General features: G+C 56.2%; 3 protein-coding genes across 20 annotated transcripts in view; 1 reads left to right on the top strand and 2 right to left on the bottom strand.

The window, feature by feature from the left end:
• The window catches only part of EIF4G3 (eukaryotic translation initiation factor 4 gamma 3), a 138524-nt gene extending 137331 nt beyond the window's left edge, over positions 1–1193 (bottom strand). For 4 of the 8 annotated variants that reach the window (XM_030289423.4, XM_072917408.1, XM_072917409.1 and 1 more), the window contains exon 1: positions 612–1191. In XM_030289423.4, the coding sequence (XP_030145283.4) occupies positions 612–778 (167 nt within the window). In that variant the 5' untranslated portion in view covers positions 779–1191. Of the gene's footprint in view, positions 1–611 lie in introns of all 8 variants that reach the window. The other 4 variants (XM_030289413.4, XM_030289414.4, XM_030289422.4 and 1 more) reach the window with 2 other exon arrangements.
• Positions 1194–6430: 5237 nt separating this feature from the next.
• ECE1 (endothelin converting enzyme 1) lies at positions 6431–18760 on the bottom strand. Of its 7 annotated transcripts, XM_072917423.1 has the most exons (19): positions 16036–16291; positions 15686–15747; positions 15524–15610; positions 14463–14604; positions 13539–13751; positions 12127–12251; positions 11636–11848; positions 11348–11539; positions 10692–10834; positions 10492–10606; positions 10172–10282; positions 9833–9931; positions 9641–9718; positions 9153–9256; positions 8848–8958; positions 8652–8719; positions 8385–8575; positions 8197–8292; positions 6431–7917 (listed from the first exon to the last, which is right to left on the bottom strand). In XM_072917423.1, the coding sequence occupies exons 3-19, from the start codon at positions 15608–15610 to the stop codon at positions 7741–7743; spliced, it is 2265 nt and encodes a 754-aa protein (XP_072773524.1). In that variant the 5' UTR covers positions 15686–15747; positions 16036–16291; the 3' UTR covers positions 6431–7740. The 7 variants fall into 7 exon arrangements, with proteins under 7 accessions (XP_072773524.1, XP_030145051.4, XP_072773526.1 ...); XM_030289191.4 differs by lacking the exons at positions 15686–15747; positions 16036–16291 and adding an exon at positions 18608–18760; XM_072917425.1 differs by lacking the exons at positions 15686–15747; positions 16036–16291 and adding an exon at positions 18724–18742.
• Positions 18761–19894: 1134 nt separating this feature from the next.
• Positions 19895–27538, top strand: ALPL (alkaline phosphatase, biomineralization associated). Of its 5 annotated transcripts, none has more exons than XM_030289253.4 (12): positions 19895–20014; positions 20810–20901; positions 20973–21092; positions 22119–22231; positions 22802–22976; positions 23061–23236; positions 24615–24758; positions 24903–24972; positions 25583–25717; positions 26351–26542; positions 26649–26768; positions 26867–27538. In XM_030289253.4, the coding sequence occupies exons 2-12, from the start codon at positions 20844–20846 to the stop codon at positions 27115–27117; spliced, it is 1554 nt and encodes a 517-aa protein (XP_030145113.4). In that variant the 5' UTR covers positions 19895–20014; positions 20810–20843; the 3' UTR covers positions 27118–27538. The 5 variants fall into 5 exon arrangements, with proteins under 5 accessions (XP_030145113.4, XP_030145114.4, XP_030145117.4 ...); XM_030289254.4 differs by having other exon boundaries at positions 19903–20041; XM_030289257.4 differs by having other exon boundaries at positions 19914–20014; positions 20824–20901.
• The last annotated feature ends 83 nt before the right edge of the window (positions 27539–27621 follow it).

Genomic DNA, 27621 nt, shown 5'->3' with positions numbered 1-27621 from the left:
TGCTCCTCCTCCCCATCACGCGTGGCCTGCCAGGGAAAGCTGCTCAGTGAAAGGTTCCACCTGAAATTTATTCCCACCAGCCAAGTAGGAAAAATTAAATAAAATAAAATAAATCACATGAAAACCATCCCCAGCCGTAAATTTAAAAAAAAAAAAAAAAAATTGGCTAAAATTCGCCTGGAAAAACAACAAAACCAAAGCACTTACCTGGGTAGGACCAGAAGCAAAACTGAAGAACGATTTATAATTAAAAGTTTACCCTTGGGGTCACCGCTGCTTTGGGGGAGGGGGAAAAGGGACCCCCTGGAAAGGGCTGACCCTCCAAAGCAGCCCACTGGGGAGGTGGACGGCTCCCCTTTCCCGGCACCATCCCAGCAGGTGCAGCCCCCCTTTGCAGGGGGCCCCACGCACAAACAGGCACACAAAAAAGAGCCGGGAACCCCTCAACAACCCCCACCTCACACTCACCCCCCGGCTCTGGGGGGCCCCGAGACCCCCGACCCTCCCCCGGTCTGCGGGGCCCCTCACCCCCTCCCCGCAGCCCTCACCCCCCCGGCTCCGCTCGCTGTGGGGAGGGGGAGTCACCCCCGAGCCCCCGGGGCAAAGGATACTGCTGGGGCGGCTGTGGCGGCAAGGCCCTGATGTTGGGGTGAGGCGCCGGCGCCGGGTGAGGGGGAGCCGCGGGGGGAGGCGGCCCCGCCGCCGCCCCGCTCCCGGGGCCGGTCCCCGCCGCCGCCGCCGCGCCGGGTTTCAAAGCCGCCTTCTGCGGTAAACTCATGGCCAAGCGCAGCCACCACCCCGCGGCGGGGAGCGGGGCCGGGGGGAGCCGCGGAGCGGGCCGGGGGAGAGCCGGGGCAGCGCGGCGGGCCGGCACCGGCGCCGGTCTCCGTGACAACGCGCCTCCCGGAGGGCTCGGGAGAGGGGCCGGCGGGGAGGGAGGGAGGGAGGGGAGGGAGGGAAGGGGGGGCGGCTCAGGCCGCGCTGCTCATGAGCCGGCGGCGGCGGGGGGTCGCGGTCGCCCTCGCCGGGGGCAGCGGAGCCGTTCGCGGCGGCGGCTCGAGGGCGATGCCGGCGGATTTTCCTCACTGGAGTAGCGGAGCATCAAACATGGCGCTGCGGCCGCCTCCAGCTGTCCGGCCGGGCGGGCGCTCGGGCGCCTTCGGGCCGCTCCGGAGCCGCTCGGCCCAGAGCCGATCGGCGACCTTCGGCTCTTTCCGGAGTCACTCGGCCCACCGCTGATCGGCAACCTTCGTCTCTTTCCGGAGCCGCTCGTCAGGCAGCGCCGCTCGGCAAATCTCGGATTCTTCCGGAGAGGCTTTCGCGCGCGCAAGCGCCGTGCCTCGCTCCCCCTCCCTCCCCCGTCGGCCCAGCGCCTCCCGTGACCCCCGCGCTCGGAAACTTCGGCTATTTCCGGAAGACGAGGGCGTGAGACAGTTCGGGAAGCTTCGGAGCGGCTCGGAAGAGGGAATCCCGCCCCGCCCGGAGCTCTTCGGAGCTTCTCGGAGATACTCGGAGTCCCTCGGGTTCGTCGCGGACGCAGCTTCGGGCACACTCGGCTGCGTTCGGAGAGACTTCGGCGGCGCTTGAGGTTGAGGGGTTGGCCTGAGGGTGTCAGGGGACCTTGGGGTCCCTCAGTAACCACCCAGCTGAGGGCTTCCCCTGCCTGAAAACTCACCCTCAGCCCCAAGTACTGGCTTCTGGAGGAAGGTGCAGCACCGCAGCCCCCCTGAGGCATCGTGAGGGCCGGCAGCCCTGAATGTAACATGGAAGCCTGGGACCTCCTTGGCTGTATTCACCCTACTGCGGGCCCGAGGAAGGGGCTTACCAAAAAACCTCTCCCCTAGCTCCATTACCAGCCTTACAGCTCCCAGCCCCAATTCCCAGCTCCTGGAGCAGCTGACAGGGGCCACACTGCAGCCCCTCATGAGGGCAGATGGTCCTGAGGGTGACAGGGTGGCTGTGAGGGACCCTGGGGACCCCAAAGGCAGCCCACCCGTGGCAATGGGGCACCTCCAGACTTGCCCATGTGGGGAGACATTTCCACCTAACCCCAGGTCACACCAAGCCCTCACCCCCCAGGGTTGCCACGCCACCACCACCACGTTCACCATTTCACACCTAACCTGCAGAACCCTCCTCACGGCCACCACCTGAGCTTGGCAGCGGCCAAGGTGGTTTGTACCATCTCAGGGAGATAAAAAGCACCTCAGAGCAGATTCCGGCAGCTGCCAGATTGTCCTGACTTGTCCTGCCTTGCCGCTGGCTGCCGGGGGCTCATTCCAACCCGCTGGCACCTTCCAACATTCCTGCTGCGCCGCACGTCCCAGGGAGATGCTCCCAGCACCTTTCTGTGCCCACAGGTATTGCTGCCCCAGTCACCCGCCTGGGGTGCTGCTCTAGGAAACCTTCCCAGAGCTTATTTGTGTCCTGTCTGCTGCAAATTCTGAGCAGCTGCAAGTTTAGGAGGAAGATAATGCTTTAATTCAATCACAAATAAACACTTAGATGTAAAAAGCTTCTTTTACTGAAGCGAACAGCTCTCATGATGGTGTATTCAGCACCTGGAGAATAGCTGTTATAACCACAAGCTAAGAGGTCTTGTGCACTAAAGAAAACCTACCTGAGAAGTCACATCCGTCCCTGTTTGTGCAATGGTCCTGTTTATGTGCAGAGAAGTCATTTTTACTTTTAAAAATAAATCTGACGGTGATGAATCTGGACTGGGTGCTGTTCACTGGAGCAGAACTCAGCACAGTGGGCAAAAGGTAGTAGAAGTGTATTGAGTATGTTTTCCCTTTGGAGTCAGTCTCTGAGTCATCGAACAACGGGGTTGTGCAGGGCAGGTTTAGGACACCCAAGGATTGCAGTGTGGCCAGAAGCTCTTCCTCGTCTAAGGTGTGTTCTCAGAAACTGGGAGCTGCCATGCAGGTCTCCATTAAAAGCAGCCAAGCAACTGGAATACTTTATTTCTTACTCACACGCTACCCCGGAGGGTACAGCCACCTCCTGCAGTGCCAGCAGGCATTAGTGGGGCAGGGGAAGGTGATCATGTGCTGTTTAGTGTCCCTTTCTGTGCTCTTTGTTCTGCTTTGGGGTAAGGGAAATACTTGGGAGGAGGTGAGCTCATACATACCTCACACTGCCTGTGGGAAATAGGGGGAAATAGGAAACACTGAGATTTCTTTTTGAGGGGAAACAGCCCAACCAAGCCCTGCCAGCCTGTAAAGAAGTCCTGACTGGGGAATATTTATATCTGAATCCAGGAACAAATATCTAGAGGGGGCTGTGACTGTTTTTTCTGAGTCAGTTTTCCTCAGAAGCCTTCAGCCTGCCATATTAACTAATTCCCCACCAGGAAAACTGAAGAGAGAAATAAGAATGACCAAAAAGAAAGGCCAAGTACTCCTCCACTCCCCAAAAATGGGAGCCAAAGGAGGAACTTCTCTCATGGTATGGGATTTGCCCAGGTACTGATAGATCTCCCAGCATCCCGGAGAGCTGCTGTGTTCACAGCACACCTCTCCTGCTGGGAAGACAATTCTCCCTCCACAGCTGGTAAAGACTTGGCTGTTATTATTTGGAGGGTGCAAGTAGAGCTGTGTGTTCTTGGGGGGCTGGTACCATTCCATGACCACCTCCTGGCACGGCCCCTCTCCAGCTATGCCCCTTTGCATAGATGGAAATTAATCTCAAAAGCAAATTGACATCAATGGCTGCCTCTGTTCTACAGAAATAGCTGCCTGTAAACACAGCTGTGAAAGAGCTTCCGAACTCCAGGATCTTTTGATATAACACTTTTTGCCTGTTTAGAAAGGAAAAAAAATGGCATTTTCACCATATTGTCTGCTGAAGCTCCCAAAATGTGCTGGCCAGATGAAAGAGCCAGGCTCCCTGCTCTGCCTTAAAGCCCTACCAGAGCCAAAGTCTCTCCCCAGCCATGTTTTTCCCTTCTTTTTATTTTTTCCTGGGAAGAGAAAGCAGATATGTCTCCCTTCTACCCTATGTAGGACGATTTGGCCAACAAATCCTGCAGATTTTAGAGCCTGAGTGAGTTCCAGCTGGATTCACACCCTTCTTGCCACCTCTCCATTTTGTTTTTCTTCCTCTTTTCCCTGCTATCTCTGTTATCACCTGGGAACCGTGGGAAGCTGGAGCCTACAGTGTTGAGCTCCTGTTTCAGAGCATCACCAGCCCTTTTTCCAGTCCCACCCGTCTCTCATGTACCTGCCACAGCAGAAACACAACCCCACAGCACAGGAATGCTGGAGCTGTTGGTGAATTTAAGAAAATGCAGGATTGGGGTATCCCCTGAAGGGATGCTCATGAAGGGAAGAGCATAAAGTGAGAAAAGTGTCCTGGGAGTGAGTGAGGAGACACAGCCTTCCTGTTGACTCAGCTTGACTCTGAGTGAAAACTCAGTGATCAGAATGAGCAGGTCCCAGCTGCAAGGTGGGATTTAGAAACCTGCTCCCCACCTCCTCCTCCTCATCCTCCTGCCTTCAGGAAGGTATGGTTTGTTCAGGGAAGTTTTGGCCCTAAAATCTGGTCATCTCACTAGGTGACCTCTGTAGTATTGTTGTGTCAGGGGTCAGGTCCTACCTGAAGGGAACAAAGCAGGGGCAGTTCAGGTGGTTGGGTTCAGCCCCTCACCTCTCATCAGCTGTCTTGGCCCCACCAAACCTATGAACAGCCCCCATTTCCAGCTCTGTTTGTAGGCTCCAGCATGCTCCAGGTGCCTGCTTTCACCCAGCATTGCACAGCAGCACCTCCCTCTTTTGGCTTCTGCTTTTCCTGCACTGTTCCTCTTCCAATGCCCTCCAGATAAAAAAACCACCCAAAATAAAAAAAAAGAAAAGAAAACCAAAAAGGTCCTGCTTGGAGCTTTCCCCATTCTTCTCCCTGCCCAGGCTCAGCCCTCGGCAAACAACGTCTCAGCCCTCCAGGGCACAGCTGAGTGCAAAATAAAGCAAATACCACCCAGGACCAGGCAAGCCCACACCAGGCGCTGGCACAGAGCAGGATGATTCACCTCCTGCCCACTCTCCCTGTGCCTGCAGCCTCCCAGGGAGGAAAACCCCCTCCACCTGCACCCGGCATGGACAGCCTTGACCACGGTGTCGCCAACTGGGACACATCTCATGGTCACCCTCAAAGTCCTTCCTGCCCTGGGGCTGTCCCTGAGCCATCATCTGCCTGGTCCCTCCTGGCAACTAAGTCCCAGAGAGCCAAAGTGTTTTCTGTTTGGATGGTTAAACCACTTCTAACAGCATCTGCATGTGGTGCCTGTGCTCCCTTCCTTGCTCCTTTGCAGCTGGGAAAACACCCTCTCACCCCAGCCCCACTCTATTCCTCTTTGCCTTACACCCACGCTGTTCTTCTCTTTCCTTAGGAATGCAGGTATTCCACCACAATTTAAACATGTGGGGCCACATCCAGACCAAAATAGGACTCCGGTAACATCACTGGTTCCTGCCAGCCAAGCACTGGAGTGTGCAGGCAGCGATTTTCTCGGCTCCACCGCCCTCTGCGGGTTTGCGCCATTTCCAGGCGGATCTCAGGGAAAACAACGGCCACGGCCGCTCTCAGCGCTGCAGGAAACTGAGGGCCTCACACCGAGTCGTGCTCACACTGAGTGCTATTACTACATTTCCATTCCATCTGGGTGAGAAAACACGGTAAAAAGAGTCAGAGAGGTATTTTCATGTCTTATTTATGCAGCACCCATGGCCCCAGCTCACTGCTGGCTCAGTCCTGCCCATGCCAGCAACAGAAACACTCTGTATTCCCAAAAGTTTGCTACCAGTGGGCTGCAGCCTCCTAGTTTTGTCACAAATCCAGCCCCCAATAACAATTCCAAGGTTAAATAACAGGAATACCCAGCACTTGGTGTGGTTAATGAACATCAGCCCTGCCAGCTGCTGGGGTGAGGCTTGCAGGGAGCTCCTGCCTTGCACTTTTTGGGCAAGCCTGATGAAGCCATGGAGCATCTGCTCAGAGCAAATGTTAGCCTGTTACGGAGCTGGCAGCATCCTACCAGCACCACCAAGCCATAAATAAGGGAGTTTGGAGGGAAACCTGCACAGGGCCTGTGCTGCTGGATCCAACCGCAGCCCAGCCAGCCAAAACTCACCCAGAAGGAGGAAGGAAAAGCATCTGGGAAAGACCTCCCTGCCAGGGAGATGTGTGGGGCCATGCCATAGAGATGGAAAGCAAAAAGCCACCCGCAGTGAGAGTGAGGTTTTTGGGCAAAAACCCCAGGATTTAGCCTCCAAGAGAGGCAGAAGTCACCAGGCACAGGCTGGGAAAAGCCTCGTTGGCTCAGTTTTGTCAGCACGGGACAGTCTCAGTGGTGTAGACACGGAGAAGAGCACAAATAAATGGATGCAGACCCTCCTGCTCTAAGAAAATTCGAATCATGATCCGCTCCAAATCCAGTAAAAAGTATTTATTATTTCAATTACAGTAAGCCTCATGCTTAGGGTGAAAAAATAGTTACAAAAAAACAGCCCCTTCCATCCCTCCCTTTACATATAAATATTAAAAATTCCCTCTATGTCTCTACTTTGTCTAGAGCAAGACAACAACACACAGCACCTGAGCTCCTGTCAGTGCTTTCCCCTCAAAACAAGTACTAAAAACATCCCTTTAAAAAGTCCCTCAGCCCCATCCTGATCACTTCTCACACTGGTGCCAAACCAGCTGTGGAGGGGCAGAGTTTTGGGGGCACATGGTGCTTTCGGGGCTTGCAGTTTCCCGGGCAGAGGGCAGGCTCGGCATGAGAGAAGCAGCGGCAGGAACCGCCTGCACTTGTCTGGGAAACTTTAGGGCCAGGAAATCCTGGCTGGCCTGGCTTCAGAGGAGACAGGAGAGAGAACAGGATGCTTCATCCACCCCATCACCACCTTGGTTACATCTTTGGTTACGTCAATTTTTCCCTTTACACTCTGAAATTAAAGTTAATCCCAGGAGCTGCAGCATCCCAGCACAGCCTCTGTGACTTGCAGCATCCTCCAGCCCTGTGCCCAGGCCTGCTGTCCCTAATTTTCCCATCAGCATCCTCTGAGGATAGTCCCTCCAAGAGAAACATAGGATCCAAGACTGGAAAGTTATCCACAGCCCTACCCAGCTTCCCTGGCCAAGGGACTGTCACCACGGGGTACTGCACCTACGGCTGCGCTAAGTAAAAAAAAATTAATAAATATACTAATATTTTACTAAAAAAAGGCTTTAAAATGCATTTTCCCTGAAAATTTCCAGTGTATTCTACAACACATGAAAAAAATATATGTATTTCCCCCCCCAAAAAAATATATCTTAAAATATTTTCCACCCTCGTGTGCGCATCTTTGGAGAGAAGGTGGTACATAATTTGTATTTAGACACGCAAACAAACCTGCTGCTGCTGGGGGTTCCCTTTATCACCTCCAAAACAGAGGGGGTTTCCAGGCTGGAGCGCTGTATGCGTAAATACAGGCAGTGCCCACGGATGCCTGTGCCTCGGCACTCGGCCCGGTCATGGTGGGAAAGAAGAGACCCCCAAACTGAAGTCCTTTCACCAAGAAGCAGGGGGATGAGGAGTTTTCACAGTGGATTGAACCTCGGACAATGCCAGGGGCACAGACACTGCTCCGGCTGAAGAGTCGGGCTCTCCGTGGCTTGGAGAAGTGGTTTGAGCCTCAAAGGACTGGGAAGCCCAGCTGTTGGCAGAGGACAAAGCTGGTTCCCTTGGGCACTTGCCCATCACCAGACTTCACACTTCTTGAGGGGGTTCATGGGGGAGCCCGGGGGGCAGCTGAAGTGCTCCGCGAACTCCGGGGAGTTGGAGACGGTGCCGATGACACGGAAACGTGAGGGGCTGTGGGGGTCGGTGATGAGCCCCTCGTGCGAGCTCTCTGGTGTGCGAACTGAGCACCACACCTGCAGACGGAGCACAAGGAGCCTGAGCACTGACACTCATCACCATGGGGCCAGTCCAGTGCTGAATCCAACCTTTCTGCCTGTGTGATGGGGGCCAAGGCAGCTTGAGCCTCAGCTTTGTCTTCCTTTGTAACCAGCACCACCCCAATCTCATTCTCCATCCACTACAACATCTCTGGAGGACTCTGTTTTGCCATCACACCCTCCCAGTCCCATCTGGGCATGCTCCACCTCCAAAAATCTGTGTGCCCACCCTCCCAAGTTCACCACATGACCTACCTGTGCAAAGCCAACGAAGAAGAGCTGGTAGTTGGTGAGGCCGAGAGTTGGGAGTGTTTCTTCATCCCCATTCTTTTTCAGCCAGTTTTGATATGCCTGAAAACCAGGGAGCACAGTGGGCTCAGGAGACAACACAGATCCCACCACACCATGTCCCACTTCGAATCTCCCCTGCCCCGTGGTCCTACCCGGTAGGCAGCCTTGAGGCCCCCGTTGTCAGCGATGTTCTCCCCGAGGGTGTGCTTGCCATTGACTGCCTCACCGTTGACAGTGTAGTTGCCATACTGCTCCACCATGCACGCTGTCTGATGCTTGAAGGCCTCCACTGAGGAATTCTTCCACCAGGGACGCAGGTTGCCATCTTTGTCATATTCCCGGCCTACAAAAACACAGCGGATTCTTCATCTCATACCTGCCACCCCTCCAGCTGCCCACCCACCTGGCCATGGTCGTACCTTGGTCATCGAAGGCATGTGTCAACTCATGGCCCACCACCACACCAATCCCACCAAAATTAAGGGACCTGCAGGAGGGCAATGCAGAGGTTAAGAAAGCAGCTTCTGCTCTTCACAGCTGTGAAACTTAGCCGAAGATGTGGATATAGGAGGAAAGCTGGGTATCCTGCCCTCTCTGTTTTCCCATGGCTCTTACTTGGGGGATGCACGGGTGTAAAAGGGGGCCTGGAGGATGCCAGCAGGGAAGACAATCTCATTTTTGGTAGGAGAATAATACGCGTTGACCGTCGGAGGGGTCATGCTCCACCTGCAGGAACACAAACATGGCAACACAAACCATCACCAGCATTTGCTCCAACAACATCCACTTTTGTTGCAAAGCCGTTCTCCTAAATTTATCTCCCCAAAACTGGCACAAGCTGGTGGGCACCAAATCCCAGTGCTCCAGATATGCTGATATTCCCCCCTGAGTACAACAGGGAAGTGGAGCAGAGGACTTACTGGTCCCGGTTTGGCGGCTTCCGGAGTTGGTCAGCCGTGACCCTGGCTGAGAAGTTGTAAAACTGCATGACGTTCTCAAAATAGAGGTCGGACACGGCCTCGTACTGCAAAAGAACAAGGCGTGAGTGGTGTGTGGTGATCGCCCGGCCCCACTCCTCCCTTCACAGTCGTGTCTGAGCCTCCAGAGCCAGCAGAGTTACAGCTTCTCCTGTTTCTCCTCCTCTCCAACATCTGTGGAGTCTCTGGAGGGCAATGAATCACCATTACGGAAAATGGCTCCTCCTTTTCCCGGGCAGGGATCCCAAGAGCCCCAGCCACCCCAGGACTGGTCCACAGCTCTCTGAGAAGTCCTGAGAGAAGGGGCCAAGGACATAAAGTGAGACCCTTCTGGAGGAACCTGGGGTTCAAGGCTGCCCTGAGGCCACGATGATACAGACACATCCTGTGCATCCTATAGAAGACCCAGGGGACATATCTGACCAACTCACGTCATTAAATACTTTATCCAGCTCCTTGGGGTCCATGATGAATTTGGGATAGCCAATCATGTTGTAGATGGCATCTGCCTGGAGGGTGACAAAGACCAGAGTGCTCTCAGTGCCAGGTATGGAAGACAGGCTCACCCTGTTCCACCATTATCCACCCTCACCCTCTCCCCAGCGCAGCCACCAGCACCTCACCTTCTCTTTGGCTGATTTCCTCGTCTCTTCATCCATCCACTGCAGGGTCTCCAGGCTTTCCTCGAAGGCAGTTTTAATCTCCGCAATCATTTCCTCCGCCTAGACAAAACAAGGCAGCACAGTGTCAGTCCAAAGAGCTGGCTTCCTGTCCCAGAGAGGTCAAGGACCTTCACACCACAGGGAGGAAGAGGCTGGGAGGCCAAGACAACACATGGCCAAAAACCCAGCACAGTGAATGCAATAGGGTGGACAGAGAAACACCATCTGCCCCAACAGTTCCACCATTGTAGAGGCTTTCCCAGCACCAGGGACTCGCACACTGCTGTCTTGGGGACGTACCACCTGCTTGCTGTCCTCAGCAAAGGTGGCCTTGACAAACATGGCCCCCAGGGCGAAGCCCAGGTTGTTGTCCGTGTCACTGATGCAAAACTTCCAGCGTGGGAGGCAGCTCTGCATGGGATAGGAGGCAGTCATCAGTGGTGGCATGGAACAAAGCTCTCCACATTCCCACCCCTTGCTCCACCTGGCCCATCCAACCCTCTGCCACCCCAAAAGCTGCCCCACATTTCTATTGTTTGGATGCCACAAATAGGGCCTTGACATAAAAAGCCATCAACATTTTAATGTGATTATGGGGCACTAAGGGACTTCACCCTCACCTTTTTTGTCCCATACATCACTTCCATGAATTTTTCCTCAGCATCCCGGAAGCGCTGGTCAAGGAGTGGGCTGGTTTTCCGCACCAGGTTCCAGATCATGTAGTTGTTGAGGAGACTGTGGTGAGAGGTGGTGAGTAGGCAGCAGCACATTCCTGCCCACCCTGGGTACCTGGGTCTCGGTACAGGCTGGGGATTCTCACCACTTATCTGTGGCCAGGATGAGGTCAGAGACCTGCTCCAGGTACTCCTTGGCATAGACCACAACGGGCTCTGACTCGTTGAGCTCCACGGGGTAGAAGACTGTGGAGAGGAAGGGCATCCAGTCCACAGCTGGTGCCAGCTCCTGCAAAAGCCACAGTGCTGCTATGAACCTAAAAACCATCGCAGGGGGTGGCAGCTGCTTCTTAAGCTGGAATTGGCTGTATCAATCCCTATTTGATGCATTCAGCTGATTTTGCAGAGGCCAGTTCCTGTAACAGCAGCGTCCTTGAAAGGTTGAAGGGGAATAAACTATTTCCTCCCACAAAGAAGGAAAATAAAGTGGTGTGGGTGTCAGATGTTGACACAAGTTACAGCCCCTCTGGGGACACTGGGACCAGGCTGACGTCCAGGGGCAGCAGTCCCAGGAGAACTGCTGCACTAGGATGGTTGCTAGCCCCAGGGGTGGTCCAGAGGCCAGGAGGAAGGGTCAGGGTAGGATTTCCCCAAGGAGGACGTAGGCCAAGCTGTTGCACAAGAGCTTCCCAGGCTGTGTCAGCTGGTGTCAGGATTCCCAAAGGAGCTGCGTCATCTTCACCCATCCACCCCGCTTCCTGAACCACAGCAGAATGGGGAAACTCGCCAGCTCCATTCCTACCTTTAGGTCTCCCGCTGTCATTTTATGGTAGATGACCTCCTCATCCCGATGCTTCTCCTGCGGGATGGTGATGTTGGCCAAGGCCGTCTCAAAGTCCAGGATCTGCTGCATCTGCTGCCGCGTGGACTCCTCATCGGTGCCTCCCAGGAACATCCCCAGCTGCACCATGTAGTTCAGGTACCCAGCGAGCACCTGCACGGTGGGATCAGCACGGTGGGATCAGCATGGCAGGTGCCACCCACACACTGCATCCCCCCAGCCAACCCCCATTTCCCCCAACACCCTCACCTTCTCATTCTCAGTCTTGTTCAGGTAGTAATCCCGCGATGGCAGGCCCAGCCCCGACTGATCCACCTGGATGACGTTGCTGTTGGAGTTCTTGGAGTCGGCGCTGACGTAGACGGAAAAGAAGGGCGAGGTGCGATAATGCGCCGTCACCTCCCGCAGCGTCTCGTTGAAGTTGTCACCGGCACAGGTACCTGTGATGTTCCAGCCACCCAGCTGGGGACAGACAGCAACCAACTTTTGAGTAACAAACAGCCACCTGAAATTGCTTCGATATTCCCTCAATAGCCATCCTGGGGCAAAACTTGCAAGGGTTAAAGGGGCTAAAAAGCCCCATTATAGGATTATAAATATCTGCCTGCCTGACCTGGAGGTTGCTCTTCTGCAGGAAGCACCAACAATGGAGTATGGACAGTGCTGGGACTGCCCATGACTGAGCTTTTCCCCCCATTTTGAAGAGGGAAGACGGCTTTTCCTCAAGGACTGGGACAAACCTTTTGGATGAGTTCCATGAGTGGGGTGGCACGCAGCTCCTCGATCTTGCTCTCATTCATGCAGGCTTGGTAATAGCGCTGTGCCTTGCGTTCTGCCTCGCTGGACACATTGGCCGTGGTGTTTTCTGTGGGAGGTACCCAGGAGAATCACATGGGGCTCCAGGGATGAGCAACTGCTGGACCCAGAAGGATTCAGCCCCATTATGGGGCAAGGCTAGGCTCCAAAAAGGCGCCAAGGATTGTCCCAGTAGTCGCCACCGTGCCCCAAGGGCATCCCATTGGCCTCATCCCTTCCTGGCCTCCTGCCCTCCCCTCTCCTTTCCCACCCACAGTGACTGCTCCAACTCTTTGGGGACAAAAGACAAGGAAAGAAAAAATAAAAAGCATTTTTATTTTTCCAGCAGCTCTGATATTCCCAGCATCATCCAGCCCCACATGCTGCCCTTGCCTCTGTGCTGGTGCCCCCTAGACCTGTATTATTTATTCCTGCAAAAAGGAACAATAAACCCATTTTTCTCCTCTGCCTCCAAAACCTTCCTTTCATCTCCCCAGCTAAAATTCTGCTTTCCCAGAGGGTTTTTGGGGTTTTTTTATTTATTTTCCTGATGACACAGCTTGCACCTTTGGCTTCCCAGCTGTGTGGTTTTATTAACTAAAGGTCCCTCAGCTCCAAGGAATTCAAGGAAATGCCGACCGCGACCACTTGGCTGGAGGCCCAGTCTCTTCTCCCGGTAAAACTAGCGCCAGATTTCTGCGGGAAAAGCCAGGGACGAAGCTGTTCCCGCACCACCCCCTTTCTCTCAAAAGACAACACTCTTCCCAAACCTTCTCTTTCCAGATAATCAGCTCTGGTGCAGTGGAAAGTGCTGATAAGGAGCCAGTTGTTTGCTCAAAGCTTGAACAAACCGTCCCCGCCGGTTGCTCGGATAAGCTGCTCTGCTTAGGCATTCGCACGCAGAGGCTGAGCCCAGGACCCTCCCTTTGCTGGGGGAGTTTTGGCCCCCCAAAAATAGCCACACTGGCAGCCAGCCCCCCAAAAGTCTACTCACAAAGGCTGGAAGTAACAGAACAAGAAAAATACATATCCTTGGGGTGATACTGGGACACTACAGCCTCTGGATGCAGTCTGGAGTGCACATCCTGAATTTCAGAGCTCTTGGGAATGCCACCATGGGGTTTACAGAGCAGAGGCCTTTTCCCTACTCAGCACCACAGACTAGCAACACCACAGTCAAAAATCTCAGGAGCATCTAGGAGAGCAAACACAGCCAGGATCCATTTCTCAATGTCCTCACAGCATGCGTGTCACAGACTGGTCTGACGCTGGAGTTCAGTTCCAACCTCGTATTTCCATGCAAATGTTTTTGGCATCCCCCGGACCTAACGGGGCCCCACTGCTCCCATGCACTCACCCAGCAGGTGCTTCATGATGGCCTGGTTGTGCTCCCAGAGGTTGTTGAAGGTGCCCCAGCGCGAGTGACCGTCAGGGAGGGGGTTGGCCTTGATCCAGCCCCCGCAGGCGTAGCTGAAGAAGTCCTCGCAGGGGTTCACCGCACGGTCCAGCGAGCTGAGGATGGAGCTGGTGATGGAGATGCAGGCTTCTGACAGGCACACGGCTGGTGGCCCTGAGAGGACAGGGACAGGTTCAGCTCCTCTGCTGCAGCAGGATGAGCAGCACCACAGAGCATCCTGCCCCGAGCTGAAGGATGGATGCAGGAAAATACCCCACCTGGTGCCTGAGCATCCCACCTTGTACATTACCACCCTGCTCTAGGGCAAACATATGGACTAGCATGCTGACCTATGTCTGAACATCCCACCCAATCATCCCAGGGCAAGCATATCATCTTATGTCCAAAGATCCTGCCCGGTGCCCAGTCATCCACCCTGGGGTGAAGGATGCAGAGAAATGGTCCATCCTGTGCTCAGGCATCAAGCTCCAGGATAAAGGATCAGAGAAACACCTTATCCTGCATCTGAGCATCTCGCCCTGGGTGAAGGGGTGCAGGTGACCATCCTGTCTTGAGCCCAAAGATACCACCCCACACCTGAACATCCTATTTGATACCCAAGAACCCTGTCCTGGGGTGATGGGTACAGGTAAGCATCCCCCCCTTACAGGGCAAGATTCTGCAGGGCAGATCCCCAGCAACCCACTCTGGTCAAGGGGGCAGGATCCTTGTGCAGTTGTTTGCTCAAAGCTTGAACAAACCATCCCCCCCCACTGGTTGCTCAGATAAGCTGCTCTGCCTTGGTGTTCGCATGCAGAGGCTGAGCCGAGAATCCTCCCTTTCCTGGGAGGGTTTTGGCCCCCAAAAAATGAGCAAAGGACTTACTGGCTCTGTACTGGAAGATGAGTCCCAACAGACAGGCCATGAGCAGCACTGCCAGCACCCCCACCAGCACCAGCAGCTGCTTCTCAGCACGTGTCCGCTCGGCCCAGCACCCCCGGCTGCCCCGCGAGCCGCGGAAGTTCACCTGCGGGAAGAGCAGCGTCGTCTCCCCGCTGGCAGAAAACCCCACTGACGCAGCCCCCATTTTGCTTCCCGCAGCCCACAGCAGAAATTTAGCCCCGGCAAGGGATCCGTCATGGATTGGGCTGGGAAAGGCAGCAGCTGCCTTCCAGAAACCGAGCAGGAAGGGCGGCACAATGGCAGGAAAGGGAGCGGGACGAGTGCTTTGGAGGGCTCACCTGCTGTCCCGTGCCACCCTGAACCCTTCCTCGAGCACAGCGTAAGCCCACGGCTATCCCCGTCCCCACTGCCAGCACAGGGACAGGGTGGGGGCTGCGTCAAAAAGTGCCTTAACAGGATACTCCCAGTCAGCCAAAAAACATCCCCAGGAAACATCTCGATGTGACCGCAAGCGGAGACAGCCCCGCCGGGAAAAGTAAAAACACATTTGGGGCAGAAACCACCATTCTAGAGACTGATGGAGCTGGGACTGGCACCACGACACAGGGGATTTCTCCAGACCTGAACCTTTCCCGGTGAGGCTGGACACTGGCAGCAGTGGGGTTTTTTCTTGCCACCCTTGGCCCTCTTTAAGCTGCTTTTCCACTGCCTGGGGAGGAATTAACCTAATCCCCTTTTGTGTGGGGACAAAACTCCCAGTGCTTCGATAATTGCTCACCCCAACCATGCTGGGAGGGGGTTTGGCAGCAGAAAAACTGGGAGGTGGAGTGTTGAAACAGTGCAGGCAGGATATGGCCCTGCTGGCTCCCTGTGCCAGAAAGGGAGCGAAGGGCAGCAGTGGCAGGAGCCAACATGGCTCTGCCCATACTGGACTTTATCCCCCAGACACTGGTCAAAGGTAGAAAACCCTTCTGCACCCCCCTCTGCTGCTTGCCAGGACACAAAATCCCCTTTTTCCTCCTAAAAGACACATGAAGCTATACCTGAAAGCCATTGGGGTATCCATCACCGTCACCAAGGGACTCCAGGGGGTCTTCATCATCCAGCGTTGCCCGCTTGTAGGTCGACATCTGCACAGGGAGATCAGAGGTGCTCAGTGGCCCGGGAAGGAGGAAGAAGATGAAGGACAAGGAAGGTTTACACACCTTTTAAAGCCACCTCTTCCTCCGGGGAGCAAAATCCCGAATAGCTCCGAGGTAGCAGAGCACTACACAAAGCCGGAGGATGGTTATGGAAAGCAAAGAGGGCCGGAGCCAAGAGCTGAGCAAAGCCCGAACCCGCCTCACTTTCCCCCGGGGCCGGGTTGTGCAACCTCCCCTTCAGCCTGGAATAAAGCCGGATCCACCTCCGCCCTGCAGCGGAGAGCGACCCCTCTGTGCCAGGGAATCCCGGAGTGCCAGGCACCTGGGAAAGGCTGGCAGCAGAGAAAATGGCTTTTCTCCCTGACACTCCCGGCTCGCTGACGCTCAACCCCCGATCTGTAAACGCTGCGCACCGTGAAACAGCCGGAGAAGTCCCTGTGAGCACCCAAAGGAGACAGCACCAGGAATTTCAGCTGTGGATGGGATCCCTCCCGGCGCCGTGTCCTCCGGGCATTATCTTGTGCTGGTGCCCGGCTCTTATCTCATCCCCGGCAGAAAAACAAGGAAAACCTCACGGGCTGGCAGCCGGCCCTTATCGTGCTGCCGCCGCTGCTTCCTTCCCCTGGCACTGCCCTGCCATCCAGCCAGATTGTCTCCCGATGGAGCAAACAACCCTCCACTCCCCAGCGAGGGGCTGAGCACCCCAAAATCCACCTTGACCCTGCCACCGAGCGGCACCGCTCAGAACCCTTCACCCGCAATCAGCACAGGGAGGGGGTTTAAACCCATCTGGATGTCCCCATCCCGCTGCCATCAATCCCAAAGGGATAAGTTGATCCAAACCCCGCAAAGCCGAGCCTCAATTTCTCCTGGCAGAATGAAAGCACCGGTTCTCAGCCGTGTTCCCAACAGCAGCATTCCCAAACCTCCCTTTGCACACTTAATAACAAGTCTCATTCTCTCCCCGGATCCCAAATCCCAGCCTCAGTTTAATTAACCACAAAACCCACCTGGGGAAGAAAAAGGGTTAAAACAAAGAGGTGGTTTCCCTCCTTGGTTGTACCGAAATCTCTATTTGCAGCCCCAAAATCTCCCCTGGGCGCCCGCCTGGAGCCTGAGAACCGTGAGACGAAAGAGCCTCAACTGCAAGATTTTATCGTGGGGAAAATCTCTGTTTAGATCCTATTTTTTCCCAACCCCTTTCACTTTTTTTCCACCTATTTTAGGACTTCGCACATGGTTGAAATTGGCAGCTCCGGGCACAAATCACCACTCACGCGGTGGGGGGGATTCATGAAGCCTCCAGGGCTCCGCAACACCAAATTCCTGGAATCCCAGCTTTCACTCCATTTCCTGAGGAAATGCAATCTTTTTTTCCTCAGCGATCCCCCACCCCGCCTACCCCAGCCTGAAAACCAGGAAAAAGATCAAAAAAATGAATCCCTTTCTGTTCTCCTTTCACAAGAGATGTGCTGGCTCAACCCGGTACCAGCCATCAGAGAATCCAAACTGAGCCCGAGTTCCCCCAAACACCTCCGAGAGGCACTGGGATCGACCCCCAGTATCCTTAATTTGAGGGGAAACTGGGCCCAGGAGGTATTTTTTAACACTCATATCCTTCACACTGGGGGCATAGTAGCACCTCGGGGTGCTCCCCACCCTCTCCAGCAGGTAAAGCAGAAGCACCCCTTTTTGGGGGGCGGCAAAATGGGGTAGATTTTGCCACACACCTCCCCCCTCCAAGCCGTTATTTACTTCAATCCTAATAAAAATCCATTCTCCCCTCTCCAACAGGGTGGGAGCACCCACACTTTAACCCCATACAGAGGGGAGTTTCTCCCTCTATACAACTTACAAAAATCGCGGCGTTAAATAGCTTTTAATAGCCCCAAATGGCTCCTTCTCTCTATAAACAATAAGGCCCACGTGCTCGGAGCCCGCACACCCCCACAAGGCCCGGGGGACCCCCAGGGCCCGGCTCTGCCCCGCCGGGGGAGCCCCGCTCCGGTACCGGGCACCCCGCGCCGGTACCGGGCACCCCGCGCCTCCGCCGGCCGCTTTCAATTCCCGTCCGGGCGCCATTTCGGAGCAACCGCGGCCACCATCGCCATGGCCATTCCTCACCTCCCCCCAGCCCCTCCAACACCCCAACTCCACCCTGAGCCCCCCCAAGTCACCCCCAAAGCCCCGCCTGGCAAAGCGGTGCCCACCCCCAGCACCCATGGGTGCCCCCGCACCTCTACAGCCAGCGCCCAGCGAGGCTCAGCTTGCTAATTAGGATGTCCGGGGGTAATTACCAACTTCTGGTGTTAATCAGGGGTGCAGGGAAAAGGTTTTGGGGGAGTCCCTAGTTGTGTAGGGAGCCCTGACTGCAGGTTAAGTAATTTTTAAAGAAAAGCTTAAAAAGCAGCCAAAAAAAGGGTTAAACTTTACCGAAAAAAAAAAAAAAAAAAAAAAAGGGAGAAGTACAACCCAATTTGGGGGTGTTCGAAAACAGCCCCGCAAGAGCGGGTTCAGTTGGGTGGGGGGCGCCCCCCACCCTTTGCCGATGGAAACAGGGTGCAAACCCCAAACCCCCGCGGGTGTGGGTCGAGAGTGGATTTGGGGGCGGCGAGAGGCTTGAGGAGGCACCCAGAGGGGGGCACCCACTTTGGGGTCCCCACCTGCTGACCCCACTGGCCACAAAGAAAACGCTGCTGGGGGAGGGGGGGTCCGAGTGGGGCACCCAGGGGTGCTCGGGGGTCCCTGGGGGTGTCTTAGGGGGGTCCTTGGGGTGCAATGGGGGATCGCTTAAGGGTTCAGCGAGGGTCTCACGGAGACCCTCGGGGGTCCAAAGGGTGACCAGCGGGGATGCCGGGGGTACCCCGGGATGCTGGGAGGGGGTCCCCTATGGTGTTACAAAGAGCATCCCACGGCAAACACATCACCCGGCGCCCCGCTTCGGCCGAGCGGCCCCTATTCAACCACCCCCAAGTCCTCACTCACCATGGCCGTCACCCCACTCCCGCCGGCCCCGGCCCCGGTGGGGCGAGCCCCGCCGAGCCCCGGCCCCGCTGGTGACGCCGCCGCGGCCTAGCGAGGGTGACGAGCAAAGGATGTACCTGGGATGGGAAACCAATGGGGCCGCGGAGGGACGGGCTTCCCGCACGCCTCCTTTAACTCTTTCGGGGGGCCCCAAGCCCCGTTTGGGGGGGCAGCATCTCCCCGAGGCAGCCCCCGCTCCGTGGCCGGAGGGGATGTGGCGTCCCGGGGCGGGCGTGCAAGGCGCGATGCCGGCGGCAGCTGCGTGTGCAAGGGCGAAAACACGCGTGGCGAGCGAGCGGGGCCGCCAACACCCCACGCGTGTTCGTGGACGGGCACGCGGCTCAGCCGTGCAAGAGCGCGCACGGGCACTGTGAGAACGCGCGTGTGCTGTTTGCACGCCTGCAGCGGCACCCACTCGTGTGTGCCCGCAGCGAGTGTGCCAGCGGGAGATTTCCCCACGGCAAAAAGCCGCCGTGGGGACGGGCGTGGGGACACGCGGTGCCACCTCCGCCCCCCGCGCTGCCCCGGCGGGCTGAGCACTGCAGCGCTCATCGCACCCACGGGATGCAAATCGCTTCTGAGTGCAGAGGGGTGAAGAGAGGGGGGAAAAGGGAAAGGGGAAAGGGTTCCGCAGGGATTTGGAGGGTCCGCAAGGGGCCGTGCCCGTCCCCTGGCATCGCAGCCGTGTTGGGGCTCCCTCGGTTGCACCCCGAGGGTCCCGGCGATTTTTGGGCTGAGACCGCCACCTTCTGGGAGGCCACGGGCGGCTCCACGGGTCACGGAGCCCGCCGGGCCCCCTCCATGGGGAAACTGAGGCAGGGCTGAGAGTCACCCCCTTCCCCCGTCCTCGTCAGCGCTCCGTGATGGATGTAGGAGCTACAGTAATGCCACAGGATCCCACCAGGGATCTCTCGCGGGTGCTGCAGGAGCCCGTGTGGTGAAACTGAGGCAGGAAGACCCCACTCATCTCCATCACCACCACCCCAACCCCAACCCCTCGCCGGTGCCGCTAGCACGGTTTGGGTGAAAATAATGCAAAATCCGGCAAAACACACACATCTACCCCACCAAGAGACACTCCAAACTCCCACGTGTGAAGCGAGGGAGGGTTGCTCAGCACTTACAGCCCGACTTGGTGCTCCCCAGTCCTCCCAGTTCTCCCAGTATAACCCGGCAGAGGGCACCAGTAAGCCCAGTTTGTGGCCTTTTCTCCCCCGCACCCCCCCTTGCTGGCAGCAGGGGGAGGGTGGAGGAAGGGGAGGAGGAGGAGGCTAAGGCCGGGTGCGGGGGGATTTAAGGGCTCGCGGTCCCCCCGGCCCGGCCTCCTCCCGCCGCCCAGAGGGACGTGGGTGTCCCAAGTTAGTGCGGGTACGTGTGTGACAGCCCCCACCCCCGGTAAGGACCCCCCCGGGGGCCACCGCTGCCACCCCGGGGGAGGGAGGCTCTCCGGGGAGCGCGGGGAGGTGCTGTGGGGATGTGGGGGTGATGGGGACACGCGAGTGGGTGCGCAACGGGGACACGGAGATGCTGCAGGGACTTGGATGTGCAACAGGGACACAGAGATGCAGTGGGGCCACGAGCATGTGGTGGGCGCACAGGCGTGGGATGGGGACACGGAGGTGCAGCGAGGACATGGATGTGTCATGGGACGTGGTCATGTGGGGACACGGGTGCACAGCAGGGACAGAAATGCAGCAGGGACACAGGTTTGGGATGGGGATGGGGACAGGGGTGTGTGGTGGGGACATTAGGGACATGGCACACACAGGGGTGGCAGTGGGGACACGGGTGTGTGATGGGACTGCAGATGTGCAGTGGAGACATGGACGTGGGATGGGAACACAGGGGTGACAGGAACACATGATGGGGACACATGAGAGGTACACAAGCACAAGATGGGGACATGGAAGGGGAACACACATGTGATGGGGACCTCACTGTGCCACAGGGGCCACCCTGGCTTACCCCAGCTCGGGTTGGTGGCAGTGAGGTGACACCTCATGGGAGGCAGGGGGGAGGCGGGGTGAGCTGGCGTGTCCCCAGGGGGATCACATCGGTTACTGTGTAGGGAGGGGACATTTTTTCTGTCCTCGCTTGGTTGACCCGGGGCCAAAGGTCTCAGTGGGGAAACTGAGGCACGAGCTGGTGCCACCCACCTCGCAGCTCTCTTCTGGCAGCGCCCGCTCAGTGCCGCGGGATGAAGGCTCTGTTAGTCCTCCTCCTCGCCCAGCTCTGCTCGGCATCACTGGTCCCAGGTAGGTGAGGTTTGGAGGGGCAGCACCCCAAAGGTGGTGCCGTGGGGTGCTATGAGGCCGGTTCCCTGCAGAGAGGGAGAAGGACCCCGAGTACTGGCGGCGGCAGGCGCAGGAGACCCTGCGGAACGCGCTGCGGCTCCAGCGCCTCAACCAGAACGTGGCCAAGAACCTCATCCTCTTCCTGGGGGACGGTGAGATGGGAGGGGAGCACCCACCCCGGGGCTGGGGGGCACGGGGGGGGGGATGAATTGGCTGCAACAAAGTGGGTGCTGGGATAAACAGGGGCTTTGACACATTGGGTGTTGTGGGAAAATAGGTGCTGTGGTGAGTTGTGTTCTGGGGTAAACTGGAGTTCCTATAAGTTGAGTGCTGGTGTGAACAGGGTTTGCAAAAAAGATGCGTGCTGGGGTAAACTGGGTGCTGCGATGAACTGGATTTACAAAGAAAATGGGTGCTGTGGTAAGTTGAGTTAACAGTAAACTCAGTTTATTTTGTGGGTGCTGGATAAACTGGATTTGCAAAAAAATATTGGTTGCTTCAGTCAACTGGATTTGCAAAAAAATGGGTGCTATGGTAAATAGTATGAGTTTACAACAAATTGGGTGCTGGATAAACTGGATTTGCAAAAAATATTGGTTGCTGCAATCAGTTTGGCTTGTGTTAAGTTGGGTGCTGGGGTAAACTGGGTGCTGGTATGAACTAGATTTAGAGTAAGTTGAGTGCTGCAATAAATTGGGTTTTAAATGAATATTGGGTGCTAGGGTGAACTGGGTTGCAATAAATTGGGTGGCAGCATGAGCTGGGTGCTGCAATGAACTGGGATTGCAGTAACCTGGTGCAGGGATATAGTGGATTGGCAAAGAATTGGGTCTCAGGTAAATTGGTTTTGCCATCATTTAAGTGCTGGCATGAACTGGGATTGCAATAAAGTGGGTGCTGGGATAAATTTGGTTTGCAAAAAAACTGAGTGCTGGGATAACCCGCGTGCAGGAATGAATTGGCTGAGTGTTGCAATAAACTGGGCTCTGCGATAAACTGGCTTTGGGATGAAAAGTGGCTGCTGGGATAAACTGGGAGCTGGGATAAACTGGCTGCACAATAAACTGGGCTTGTAAAAAGTTGGTTGCTGCGATAAACGGGCCGATGGGCTAAAGGGGGTGTGCAGGGAGCAGAAATGAGCGGGGTTTGCACGGAGCGGGGCTGACGGTGTCCCGCAGGAATGGGCGTCTCCACGGTCACGGCCGCCCGCATCCTCAAAGGGCAGCTGCACGGGCAGGGCGAGGAGAGCCTGCTGGAGATGGACAAGTTCCCCTTCGTGGCCCTGGCCAAGGTGAGCCCCCCGGGGCACCCACGGGGACACGACACCCACCGCAAGGTCACGGGCGGGCGGCATCGATTGAGCTGAAATTAGGTCATGGGCGAGCGAAGGCAGCTGGCTGCGGTGCCCGCTGGCCGTGCCAGGCCTGGCCGTGGGAACGAGGAGGGGGGCAGGAGGAGCCCGCCGCCTGCGGAACGCCACGGGACCCCCCCTGTTTCTCCCGGGGTCGTTTTGCTGAACAAAACATTTTAAAATAATAATTAAATTTGAAGTCAGCAGCCACCTCCATTCACCCTGTGGGGATGCCTGTGGCTGTGGCTTCCATCTCCCTGCCAAAAGATGGACTGAAAAAAGGCTAAAAGCAGCAAAATGCAGTGAGGGGGGTGTCCCACCATGGTGGAGGGAGTAGGGGGTAAAATAGGGGGCAAAGGGCAAAAGAGAGGGGACACAGGTGGGATGGGGGTCTGGTGCAGCCAAACAGCACAGGAAGGGAAGCCCCAGGGTGGGAATGGTGGTGCTGCTGGTGGTGAGACGATGATGGTGGTGATAACGATGGGGATTTATCCATCTCCCACCTTCCAGACCTACAACACCAATGCCCAGGTGCCCGACAGCGCAGGCACGGCCACCGCCTACCTGTGCGGTGTCAAAGCCAACGAGGGGACGCTGGGGGTCAGCGCCGGTGTCACCCGGGACCGCTGCAACACCACCAAGGGCCAGGAGGTGACCTCCATCCTCCGCTGGGCCAAGGAGGCAGGTGAGGCTCAGAGGGACTCCTGGGCAGGTCTAGCGGGCGGTTTTGGGGCTGTTCTCACCGTTGTCCCCTGAACCGGTGGCTCAGGCAAGGCCGTGGGCATCGTCACCACCACGCGCGTGACCCACGCCACGCCCAGCGCTGCCTACGCCCACTCTGCCAACCGTGACTGGTACTCGGATGGAGAGATGCCCCCGGACGCCCTGCAGGGGGGCTGCAAGGACATCGCCCGGCAGCTGGTGGAGAACATCCCCGAGATCGAGGTAGGGATGAGGACACCTGGAGTCAGGGGGATGGGACCAGGGCAGACAGGGCCAGGGATAGATATGTGACCAAGACCACCAACGGCTGAAGAGCCAGGACTCCCAGGAGATGTTGGGCTGGAACCACCAGTGGTTGAAGAGCCAGAACTCCCAGGAGATGTGGGGCTGGAACCACCAGTGGTTGAAGAGCCAGGACTCCCAGGAGATGTTGGGCTGGAGCCACCAAGGGGTGCAGGGTCAGGACTGTGAGTGGCTACAAGACAAGGACCACCCTTGCAAATGGGAGGCTGAGACCACCCGTGGGTGCAGAACCAGGATTGTGGGTGGATATGGGGCCAGAACCACCAATGGGTGCAGAGTTGGGACCCTCATGCAATGCTGGGTTGGGACCACCCATGGGTGCAGAACCAGGACCACCCAATGGTGCAGAGTTGGAGCCCCAGCAGATGGGGGATCAGGACCACCCATGGGTATAGAGTTGGGACTCTCATCAAATATGGGACCAGGACCACCATGGGTGAGGTACCAGCACTCTCAGGTGGACGTGGGACCAGGAAACTCAAACATAGGTCTTGGACCACAGCACCTGTAGGATCAAGCCCCAGATCCACAAATCCATTTTAGCCTCCTCCTTTCCCATACTCCCAGACCCAAAACTCTTCCTTTTTCCCCCAGTTCTGCTCCTTTCTGTGGATTTATGCAGAAATTCAGCACTGTAAATAAATCTTCTTCTGTCCTTCAAAATAGCCCCAAAGCAAAACATCCCAGCCTGTTATTTAGCTCTTTAATAGCCTCTTTTGCTTTTTATTTTTTTTTTCCCTTTAATATAATTTTAACTTTGTCCCAGGCTGGAAATAATTATATAGTGGGGAAAAGACTTTTTTTTTCCCTCTTTTTTTGTTAATAATTTTGGCATTGGTGTTTTGCAGCTTTATAATTCACCTTCTACGCAGAGAAAGGGGGAAAAAATACAAAAAAACCATAAAATCTCTGCTAGGTTATAAATAACAGAAGCCAAATAAATCAGGCTCCAAAGCAAACAGGGAGAGCCGCGGGATGGGGCTCCATCCCAGCGGGTTCATGTGGGGATCCCAATGTGGAGCATCCTTCCCACAGATTGGGGGAAAAAAATATTCAAAAAGCCAAAACCCTGCTGGAAATGGTTATTTTTGTCCTGAGTTTTAATTAATAGGCAGATATTCAGAGTTATTTTGAGCGAGGTGAAATTCCTTGGGTGTTTTTGCCCACAACTCCAGGGCTTTCCTGGACATCCTGCTCCACTCCTTCGGGATCTTCCCCCATTAAACCCCAGCTGGAAGGGGAGATCTAAAATAATTAAAAAAATATTTAAAACGACATTTCCTCCCTTCTTTTGCAGGTGATCCTGGGTGGAGGGAGGAAATATATGTACCCCAAAAATGTCAGTGATGTGGAATATCCCCATGAGGAGAAGCAGCGGGGCACCCGCCTGGACGGCAGGAACCTCGTGCAGGCGTGGCGGGAGGCCAAGCCCCGCGGCAAGGTACCGGGACTCTGGGGGTGGGGGTGCACACACCCCACCCCCACGTAGCCCTCAGAGCCTTTCCTGGGGGTGCAATATCTTGGGGAGCATCTCAGGGGTGGCAGGAGCAGTGGAGAGGTGACAACGCCTGTCCCCTGTGCCCAGGTTGCTGAGTACGTGTGGCACCGGCGAGGGCTGCTGGCGCTCAACCTCAGCCGTGTCGACTTCCTGCTGGGTGAGTCCCTGCACCCACGGGTGCCCTGGCATCAGCTGGGTGCTTTAGGGGGACCCCTGTCCTGTCCTGGGGTGCTGGGGCAGCTGCAGTGGCCAGTTCTCCTCCAAGGGTGCTGCTGCTTCCAAGGGATTGGGGAGCCCTGTCCTGGACATGCTGGTAGCCCCCAAAGATGGTTCTGTTCCCTCGGGATCCCTGGGGATGTTGGTACCCCAAAGGGATGCTGTTACACCCCTGAGGGTGCTGCCCCAGGGATGCTGGTACCTCCCAAAGATGCTGCAATTTCCCTGGGAATGCTGCTGCACCCCCTGGGGATGCTGGTGTGCCCTCAAGGACCATGTTACACCCCCAAGGATGCTGCTACTCCCACCCTGGGACACATCTCCCTCCTAGGGATGCAGTTCTTTTGTCAGCAGTGAAATTCCCATCCCAACTGGAATGTGGAATCCAGCAGGGCAGGAGGAAGGAAGGGTTGGGATTGTCCGGCTTCTATCTAATCTTCCTGGATCCAGCGGTGTGTGAAACACTTGAGTCAGCAGGAGGAGCAGGATTTGGCCCCCCCCCGTTTTCTTTTGGTGGAAAAGGATGTCCCCAGCAGTGTCCCTGTCCCCAGGCCTCTTCGAGCCAGGGGACATGATGTACGAGCTGGACAGGAACAACGACACAGATCCGTCCCTCAGCGAGATGGTGTCTGTGGCCATCAGGATGCTCCAGAAAAATCCCCGAGGGTTCTTCCTCCTGGTTGAAGGTGGGGGGTTCATGGGGGTGCAAAAATGGGGCATAAAAGGAGGCAAGGGGGGGTGCAAAAAGGGGGGGGTTCAAAAAAAGAAGGGTGCAAATGTAGAATAAATGGGGTGATGGGGATACAAAAAGGAGGAAATAAAGGGGGTGATGTGGTGTAAAAGAAGGTGCAAAAAGGTGGGGAGTTGGATAAGGGGGAGGTACAAAAAGTGAGGACTGGAAGGTGGAAAAGGATGATAAAGGCGGTGATAGAAGAACAAAAAATGGGGATTAAATGTGATGGTGCAAAAAGGGAAGATAATGGGGAGATGGGAGTGCAAAAAAAGGGGATGACAAGGAGGAAGGATAAAGGGGTCCTGGGGAATACACAAATGACAGATAAAGGGGATGTGGGGGGATGCAAAAAGAGGGGTAAAGGGGCAGAGAAGGTGCAAAAAGGGAGGGATAAAAGAGGTGGAGTGCTAAAACGGATAAAGGGTAGGGGGATGAAAAGGAGGAGCAAAGGGGCTGATGGGGTTTCAAAAGGGAGGATGTGGGATGTGAAAAGGGGGTATAAATGGGATGGGGGCGCAGAAAGGGAAGAAAGGGGGTTGGAGGCTGGGAAGAGGAGCGCAGTGCCAAGGGGTGCTGGGTTCCTCAGGTGGCCGCATCGACCACGGGCACCACGAGGGGAAGGCAAAGCAGGCGCTGCACGAGGCGGTGGAGCTGGACAGGGCCATCGGGCTGGCCACGCGCCTCACCTCCACCCAGGACACGCTCAGCGTCGTCACCGCCGACCACTCGCACGTCTTCACCTTCGGCGGCTACACCCCCCGCGGGAACCCCATCTTTGGTGAGCCCTGCCCGGCCACGGCGCCGGGGACAGCTCAGGGACACCCTGGGGACAGCTCAGGGACACCCTGGGGGATCCCATCCTGCTGACTGTGCCACACCACCAGGTCTGGCCCCGATGCAGAGCGACGTGGACCGCAAACCCTTCACATCCATCCTCTATGGCAACGGCCCCGGCTATAAAATCGTGGCGGGCGAGCGAGAAAATGTCTCTGCCGTGGATTTTGGTGAGTGTGTTTTAAGCCAAAACCCCTTAAAATCACCCCATCTTGGCTAAAATGAGCTGGACTCTGAAACGATTCTCACTTGTGCTGTTTGCCCCCAGCACACGCCGACTACCAGGCACAGTCGGCCGTGCCGCTGCGGCAGGAGACCCACGGCGGGGAGGACGTGGCCGTGTTCGCCCGTGGGCCCATGGCCCACCTGCTGCACGGGGTCCACGAGCAGAACTACATCCCCCACGCCATGGCTTACGCCGCCTGCATCGGCTCCAACCGAGGCCACTGCAACGCCGCCGCCCGCCCTGCCACCCCCCTGCTCCTGCCCTTCCTCGGCCTCCTCCTCCTCCTCTGCTAAAGTGCCTCTTGCAAATCACCGAGGGGGATTTATTTTTAATTCATCCCCCCTTTTTATTTTTCTGTGGACAGCAGCGCCCGGGAAAGAGGAGAGAGAGAACAGAGAGACTCAGCGGAGCAAAAGCAGCCGCCGGTGGTTTGGTGCTGGGAGCTGCCTCTGTAAATACATGGTTCCTTCCCTATAATTAGCAGCGTTCCCTGGCCTATCCCAAACCCAGCGCGGGATTTGGGATGGCAGCTGGAGCCTCGGCGGATAAAACCCCCTCTTTGAGCGAGACGCAGTGGGGCTGGGTCCCAAAATGCCTCTGCGGTCCCTGGGCTGAGGACTGACCCTGGTGCCCAACTCGTCACATGCGTGGGGAGCCAGGGACCATGCGAAGATGGGAAAAAAAATTAACTCATCGGGTTAATTTGTCCCTAAACTTGGGTTTTGCTGTCTCCTCAGTGATTTATTTTGTTTTAATATTCTTCGGGTTCAAGCAATTTGCTGCCCCGGAAGGGATTT

The sequence above is a fragment of the Taeniopygia guttata genome, chromosome 21 (genome assembly GCF_048771995.1).
Source record: "Taeniopygia guttata chromosome 21, bTaeGut7.mat, whole genome shotgun sequence".
Classification (NCBI taxonomy): domain Eukaryota; kingdom Metazoa; phylum Chordata; class Aves; order Passeriformes; family Estrildidae; genus Taeniopygia; species Taeniopygia guttata.
The sequence above is the reverse complement of the archived record's forward strand: the minus strand, read 5'-3'. Positions and strand labels throughout refer to the sequence as shown.

Bases quoted from the DNA above. Each gene is read 5' to 3' on its own strand.
- ECE1 (XM_030289191.4), bottom strand. The intron at 11,849-12,126 runs GTTTGTCCCAGT...GTCTGTCCCCAG, and splicing joins TCATGGAACTCATCCAAAAG to CTGGGTGGCTGGAACATCAC. The intron at 10,607-10,691 runs GTGAGAATCCCC...CTCTCACCACAG, and splicing joins ATCCTGGCCACAGATAAGTG to TCTCCTCAACAACTACATGA.
- ALPL (XM_030289253.4), top strand. From the start codon at position 20,844: ATGAAGGCTCTGTTAGTCCTCCTCCTCGCCCAGCTCTGCTCGGCATCA. The intron at 20,902-20,972 runs GTAGGTGAGGTT...GGTTCCCTGCAG, and splicing joins CTCGGCATCACTGGTCCCAG to AGAGGGAGAAGGACCCCGAG. The intron at 24,759-24,902 runs GTACCGGGACTC...CCCTGTGCCCAG, and splicing joins AGGCCAAGCCCCGCGGCAAG to GTTGCTGAGTACGTGTGGCA.